At 64.9% G+C, this 7,592-nt stretch overlaps 1 protein-coding gene across 1 annotated transcript; it reads right to left on the reverse strand.

Annotated features, from left to right (window-relative positions):
• Positions 1-705: 705 nt before the first annotated feature.
• LOC123254457 (coiled-coil domain-containing protein 74B-like) lies at positions 706-7,587 on the reverse strand (the record flags this gene model as incomplete). Its single annotated transcript, XM_044683476.1, has 8 exons — positions 706-1,368; positions 1,534-1,590; positions 1,790-1,869; positions 1,977-2,163; positions 4,708-4,822; positions 5,375-5,431; positions 6,790-6,834; positions 7,497-7,587. Coding segments are annotated over 8 exons (771 nt in total), but the record flags the coding sequence as incomplete, so codon positions are not given.
• Positions 7,588-7,592: the final 5 nt, after the last annotated feature.

The following is a 7,592-nucleotide window of genomic DNA, read 5'->3' on the forward strand; positions in this document are numbered from 1 at the left end:
GGGCGGGCAGGGGGGGCCGGGCCGGAGCCCCCCCCGACGGCCTCGCTCTCTCGTCCCCAGAAGCCAACCCGTTCCTGCAGTCGGTGCACCAGTACATGACGTCGAAGCTGCTGCAGCTCCCCGACAAGCACTCGGTCACGGCCCTCCTCAACACGTGGGCGCAGAGCATCCGGCAGGCCTGCCTGTCGGCCGCCTAGTGCCCCCACCCGGCCCCCCTCTCCACGCTCCCTCGGGGGCCTTTCGGGGCGGCCCCCCCGCGCTCCAGAGACGAGGCCCCCCGGGGCGGCCGGGAGCCCATCGGGGCGGCCCGGCCTCCTGGGACTCTGCCCGCCTCGGCTGCCTCGCGCCGGCCCTGGGGCCCGGGTGCGAGGTCTCATGACGGGGCTCTCGGCTCGGCCGTCGGAGGCTCGAGACTGGGGAGGGGAGGAGGGGGGAGCCACCGGGCAGCCCCCGGAGCGGGGGGCGGGGGGCGAGGACGCACCGCCCGAGGAGGCCGGGCGACGTTTTGTACACACTAATACGTATTTGTGGTTCTTTGGATTATTCTAATAAATTTATTCCCGTGTTTGACATGCACGAAGTCCCCAACTCTTGTGTCGGCCACGACGGCGGCCCCTCCGGCCCCCACGAGGCAGGGCCCCCCCCCCGACCGGTGTTTCTCTCGGCCTCCGGCTTCCCCCCATCCACCCCCTCGGCTGGCCGGTCTCGGCCCCGTCCCTCGGGATCGTGCCGTCCCGTTGGGAAGGGGAAAAGGGCGAAGACCCCGTTAAGGGGGTCCGCGAGGCCGAGGCTCGGAGGGCTCTGAAGACGAGCCGACGGTTCTTCCCCAAGTGACCCCCTAAAGCCGAACTACGGAACCGGTCTGGGCCTCGGTCCGGGGCTCCTGGCGGGCTGGGGGGGCCTCGTGCGCGGGGCTCCTCCTCAAACAGCACCGCCACGACTACAAGGAATGTAGATTTATTGCAACAATGTCTAGCTGGCAGGGAAATAGTTTCATAATTCATTTTTGTATTCGTGTGTATTGGGGGAGAATAGTGTGGCCGCACTCGGGCCCAGAGGCCGGCCATGGCCTGGGGAGGGTTACAGCTGGTGTCTGGAGCGTCTTTAAGGAGGGTGCGAGGTCGAGGGGGGAGTTCCGGGTGGGTCGCTGCCTCTGGCCTGTGGTGGGACCTTCCTCAGAAGGCACGTGCCCCCGGCCCGGCCCCCAGGCGGAACCAGGCTGGTGCCGGTTACAGGACCGTCCGGTGGAGACGGCGGCTCTGGATGGCCTGCATTTTCTTCTGTCTCTCGGCAAAGCTGTTTCTTAACGTTTGCTTGAGGGCCGGCAAGACGGCTCGCTCTGCTCCGGGTAACGGAGCCAGGATCAAACTGCATCGAGGAAAGGAGAGAAGCGGGAAGCTGGGACGGTGCCCCCGGCCGTCTGCCTCGCCAAGGCCAAAGGCTCGCCGGGGAGGGGCAGGGGGTCCCCGCTGGGCCCGGGGCGGGTGAGGGAGTGGGATGGCGGCTGCCCCCGCGGGGTCCTCGGGCTCATACCATTTTTTGGCTGCATTCTTATCAGCAACTTTGGGAAACTGCATGCCCTCCTGAGGCCTGCGTGAAGAAAACGTGCGCCTGACATTCGGGGCGAGCCGTCCGTCGAGAAGGCCTTCCCCTGAAGGGCTCCACTCCCCACCCCAGACGCCCCAGAGGACGGCACCCTCCCCGCCACTCGGGGGAGGCTCCCCGCCGGCCCCAGCACCTTCTGCGGGGAAGTGTGCCACCGCCCCCGGCCTGCCAACCCGGCACTTACTTGGGATTCGACGGGCCGCCCAGAAGGCTGTCCCCAGTCTGTCTGCCGCCGTCTTCCAGGACAGATTTCAGGTGCTGCAGCTGGAGGACGAGGACAGAAAGGCTGAAGGCTCGCCTGGCGAGGCCGTGCCCGGGCCGGCTGCCCCTGACGCCTGCCTGGCGAGGCCGCCCGCGTGGGTGAGGCTCACCTCTTGGGCCTGCAGATGGTTGGCGTTCCACAGCTGCCGGATGACCAGCTCACACTGCTGAAGGGTGGACAGCTTCCGCATGTGAGGGGGCAGCTTCAGAGACGACGAGACCCCCACCACGTGCTTGAACTGGGGCTGGCAGGGCATCATGGGGACCAGCCTGGAGGCGGAGACTTCCACTTCTGCTCTGAAATCAGGACAAGGGACAGGGGCCGGGTTACACGCCGCCATCCGACGCACCGGACGGTCAAGAGGAGCCGAGAAAGCCAGAGGCTAAACGAGAACATGCGAGGCCTCCCTGCAGCGGGCATCTCTGCCCTCGAAGGGACCCCCCAGGGCCTGGCACAAAGGAAGTGCTGGCCGAGGAGGAAGGTGGGAGAGAAGGTGCCGGAGGCCTCAGCCTTATTGGTAACCTCAGAGCCCATCGCCAGGGCTGCCCGCCCGCCCGCGGGGCCTTCTTAGCCCTTTTTACAGTTTGGGTTCTGAAACGGCTCTCCCCAAAGTGACTGATGCCCTCCGAGATGCCACGTCCGGTGGCCTTTTCTCGGGCCTCCTCCTTGACCACTACAGCCTTCGACTCAGATAAGCACTCGCTCCTTCCCCGACTTCCTCCAATCCCCCCTTCCTCCAGGAAGCCTTCCCGGCAGGCGCCTCCCCGTGATCGGGTCGAGCTGGTTGGCACATGCTTGTGTGCTGTTGTGGGTCTCTGTGCACGGCTCTGGGGGCACCGTTAGTGTTAAATGTTTGGTGACCGCCTGCGCCGCAGGGCCCAGAGGCAGAGGTCAAGTGAACTTACACCGGATAGCCGAGGTCAGCAAACCTGAACTGGAGTGGCGACCGCCAGACTGAGGGGGGGGGTGACACTGCCCTGACTGTCTACACTGGCCCCGAGGGGCCGGCACCCTGCTTTCCTGCACTGCCCACACGCCCCGGCCTGGGGGGAGGGGGGAAGGCCGCAGTGTGCCTGCAGAGAGGACCAGCAGGATGGGGCGGAGCTGCTGTGAGGGAGCCTCCGGGAAGGGACCCGACTGGAGGACAAAGGCCTCAGGGCAGCCCCCGGCCCAGCAGGACAGCCGGAGCCAGGCCCAGGCCCTCCCTGGGAATGCAGGGATATCGGGGTGCTGCCCAGAGAATGCGCCCCAAAGGGCTGCTGAGGGCGAGGCACCCCGAGGTTCCAGGCAGAGCAGAGTCGGGAAGAAAGCCAACAAGAAAGCCCGGCCTCCAGCGTCCACACAAGCGCGTAAAGGCAGGGGACGAGCCAGACACACTGGGATCGAGCTCACATCTGGAGCCCCTACCGAGCCCCGGCGAAGAGAGAAGCGCCCGAGGATTCTCTCATTGGATCCCCACAACTACCCCGGGAGGCAGGGGCTGTTAGCCCCATTCTACAGTTGAGGAAACTGAGGCAAACAGGGCCGAGAGCTCCAAAGTGTCTGTGGCTGAAATGAACTCGGGTCTTGGGTTGTGTGCCGGCAGCGCCCCATTGGCAAAGCCAAGGCCGAGGACAGATCAGAGGGGCGAGCGGGCTGGCCCGGCCCTGGGCCACATCCAGGAGACGCTCTCGGCCCACCCAGAAGAGGAGCCCGTGAGACGGGCCCGCCTGGTCAGCCTCCGCCGGCAGAGCAGCTCTTCACTTCCTGCCTTGCCTCGAGGATCATTTTGTCCTTTGGAAGATGGAAGAGCCAATGAGGCAAATTCTGTTCTAGAGCCGATGAGTAAACTGACGGGGAGGCCGAGCGTCTGGACAAGAGAACGACCCTCGGACGTGCGCCCTGGCCCGAGGCGGGATCTCGAGGACCGAAGCTGGGGGGGGGGGGGTGAACGCTCAAGAATCAGCCAGGAGGAAGGAGGAAAAGCAGAAATCAGGAACTGCCCTGAAGAGATGGACATGCCCAGGCCCTCGTCAGCCACCCCTTGGCAGGGGGGGCAGCTCAGGTGGCTCAGGAGGGCAAAAGGCCGGCAGGAGCCGGGGCAGCCAGGAAGAGGAGGGGCACCCAAAGGGGTCATCATGAGGGTCTGGCTGGTTTTAGCTGTCCTGGGAAAGGTGGGGTGAAGGCAGGCTCCCGGCCCTCAACCCCTCCATCCTGCTTGGCCAAGAAGTCCCTGGAACAGTCAATGGCAGAGCCCAGACGGCCGAGGGGGAAGGGATCGCGCCCGTCAAAGACTGGCTCAGGGCTCCAAAGAGCCCGCAGATGCCCTGCTGGAGCCCCCATCGGCGTCCCTGGCTTGGTCGGTCACGCTCGGTGACGTCTGGAGGATCACAGAAAATGGGAGACCCCGCAGGGTGGGCCAGTGACCAGGACTCGGTGAGCCCCGCTCTAGAACGCAGGAAGAAGGGGATGGCTGGGGGCACTTCGTCCAGAATCGAGCCATTCTGGACCGGCCTCCCGGCCTCCGGGAGCAGCTACCAAGCCGCAGAGCAGGGAACGCCGCAGAGTCTGGTCCAGTCCCAGAAAGGAGGCGGCCTTTCTGGTGGCTTAACGTTTCCCTCAGTGCCGGGGGCATCCCGATCCCGTGCACGGGCGACCCAAAGCCGGGGCGATGCCAGCTCCCTGGGTGGATCCCTGGCGAGTCCCCGAGCCACTCGCTGGGCTCAGAGGCGTCTTACATCCGGGGTCAAAACCGTCTGCCTCACAAGGAAACACGGGCCAGAAGTGAGGCGGGGCTCGTGGGGACCAAGGACGGGCCCTGTGAGCCGGTGCCACAGCCCTCCACGGCAGCCCCTTCCTACCCAGCCAGGCCTTTCTCCGTCCTGATGCTGGGGCCTCGCTCCTCTTCTCGGGACTCCCCCAACTCTTGTCTCTTTGGGCAGCAAAGTGAGTGTTTAACTCTGGACATGGAACCACCTGCAGCCAAACAGGGAGCAAGAGATCAAGGGCTCGGGGGCGCCCGACCCCGGGCAGGGCTGGAGGCAGCAGCGAAGACCGACTGCCCATGACGGAGCTTGGCGGGGGACCACGAGGGCCTGCGCCTGCCCTTCTGGGCCATCTGGTCTTGGGGGCAGTTGGCCGGCTCAGTGGACAGAGCGCCAGGTCGAGATGGGCTCAAATCTGGCCTCAGAGAAGCTGGGTGACCCTGGACAGGTCACTTAACCCCATTGCGTGGCCCCTGCCACTATTCCGCCTTGGAACCAACACAGCATCGAGTCTAAGACCAGCCTCCCATCTCGGGGACGGCAGGGGCCCTGCCTAATCTCAGGCCTTTCCAGCCCCAAAATGACCACCCAGGTCACCCTCGATGCCCCAGAAACAGCGAGTTTCGCATGCTGGCCCACAGCTCCCTAGCCGGGCCTACGGGGGTGCCCGTGACCCTTCCCCAGGCAGGGCTCCCTCCGGCCCCCTCCCCCAGGACCCAAGCTGGCCCCTCGCCACAGCCCCCCGCTTTGCTTTGACTCTCACCTGCCAGCACCGTGCCTGAGCCGGACTTGGGAAAATGGGAATTGGTAGAAGTCACACCTACAGGAAGACATCCGGGAGTCAGTGCCCGGTGGGGCGGGCAGGCTGGCAGCCCCCTGGAGGGAGCCCGGGGCCTGGAGTCACCGTGGGACCCCAACCTTTGCCGCTCTTTGCCTCAGTTTCCTCACATGCAAAATAGGGAGAATAAGAACCCCCTTTTCTGGGCTGTTGCAAGGACACAAAAGCTCGGCCAGTGTCTGGCGCCCAGTAGGTGCCCCATCGTGCTCCCTGGCCCCTTCTCCTCCCAGGGGGTCCCTCCTGGCACCGAGATGCCCGAGCCTGAGCCCCAGGCTGCGCCCCCAGGCTGCATAAGCTGCTTCTCTCTAGCCTCCATTTCTGTCCTGTTGAGCCCAGCACCTGCCCAGCTCTCACTTTTCGGGGGTTTGCCAAGAAGCCAACTCTGGGGCACCGAGAGTGACCTGCTGGCATACAGGGCCTCAGGATGGGCCCCCAAACCTCTCCCTAGAGACCCATCACGCCCAATCGTAATTCCAAAAGCCGACTCTACTCGGGACACCCAGGCTTAGCCCTTAGTATGCTGGACTAATAGCCCTTGAAGGACTCTCCCCCACTCTGTCAGATGGACCCGAGTTCAAATCCAGCCTGGGACCTTTTCTTTAACTCTGACTAAGGCACTTGACCTCTGCCTCAGTTTCCCCTCTTGTAATAAATATAAGGATCATCATGGCAATAACAGCCCTTTTCTCCCAGGGTCCGCAGAAAGGCATCGGACACCCGAGAACGTCTGCGCCTTCCTGCCCGCCCCCAGGCCGGCCCTCACGCCAGGACATGGGGGGTGAAGGGCCCTGAGACCTCGCACTAGGGGCAGGGATGGGAAAGATGGAAACGCAACCAGGCCAAACCGAGGCCAGTGACCCGGAGGGAGGAGAGGGGAGGCCGGGAGAAAGACGGGACAGGGAGAAGGGTCCGGCCCGTCGGCCTCCCAGCCCCTCTGCTTCCTGAGGCGGCCCTGGAGATGCTAAGGAGCCGGTGGGTCAGTGGACAGAGTGCCAGGCCTGGTGCCAGGAAGCCAGGAGTTCAAATCCAACCTCGGACACTTCCTAGCTAGGAACCTTCACCTCTGTGTCTGCCTCAGTCTGCTCAGTTGTGAAATGGGGACGATGATGTTCTCTGCCTCGCTCAGATGAGAAAATTTAGAAGCAAAATGGTTATTCCCTCGGTCCCTCCCCCACGCCTGGCACCGGCACTCCCTTCAGTAAGTCACAGGTTTTTGGACCTCCCCAGCCGGCATGGAGCACTTTTCCCGTAGTCTGAGGCCCCAAAGGGGGGATCCCCAAAGCCCTCCAGCTCTGGGGGGGGTCATGTGCAGCCGGGGAGCCCCTGGGCAGGGAGCCTACCTTTCCGTTGCAGCTTCTGATTCATTATGAGTTTATAGTGAAGATCTGAAATCAAGCAGAGATTGGGGTATCTTTCTGGCCCCCCAACGTGCCTGGGGCCAGCCCTGCCCCTCTGGGCCCAGAATCCCTCCCGCAGCCTTCAAAGGGCCCAGAGCCAGGCCCAGCCCAGCTGGGGAGGCTGTTTCCCGCTCGTTTGAGCTTTGGTTCCAGGGAGTCGGAGACAGCAGCAGGCATCGGGCAGCAGCGGGGATGGAATTCCGGGGCTCCAGCCCCCCCCTGCCTCCAGTTCCTAGCTCCTCCGTCTCAAGCGCCTGAAACCTCAGTTTTCTCATCTGTGAAATCGGGCTGCTGGAGCGCGTGCTGGGTCCATCGGGAAGGCCATGGGATGCAGAGCTCTGTGGCTGCCTGGAGCCCCTGGAGAGGGGCCTAGGCAGGGCTCGGGGAAGAACCTGAGCAGAGGGGCGCCCGGAGGCCCCGTCCGAGGGGCTATCCAGGCCGCTGAGCTGAGCAGGTCCCAGCCCTAGAGAGGGGGCGGGGAGGGGAAGGCGGGCTGTGTGTGCCCGCAGGCTGGGCTCCCACTCACTCCCTCCATCCCGGGCCTGCTATGGCTCCCTGGTTCCGCGGCGCCGCCGCAGTGGGGCTTCTCCTGCTAGGTCCGAGCTGGGCCCCGCGCTGCCCGCCCGCCCGCTGGCCGGCCGGCCCCTCACCGCGGTTGTCCCTGCGCAGCCGCTCCACCTCGGCGTGCAGGCTCAGCAGGGTGTCGGCGTGCTGCTGCTGCACGAACTGCAGGCTCTTCTCCAGGT

The sequence above is a fragment of the Gracilinanus agilis genome, unplaced genomic scaffold (assembly GCF_016433145.1).
Source record: "Gracilinanus agilis isolate LMUSP501 unplaced genomic scaffold, AgileGrace unplaced_scaffold22613, whole genome shotgun sequence".
Taxonomy (NCBI): domain Eukaryota; kingdom Metazoa; phylum Chordata; class Mammalia; order Didelphimorphia; family Didelphidae; genus Gracilinanus; species Gracilinanus agilis.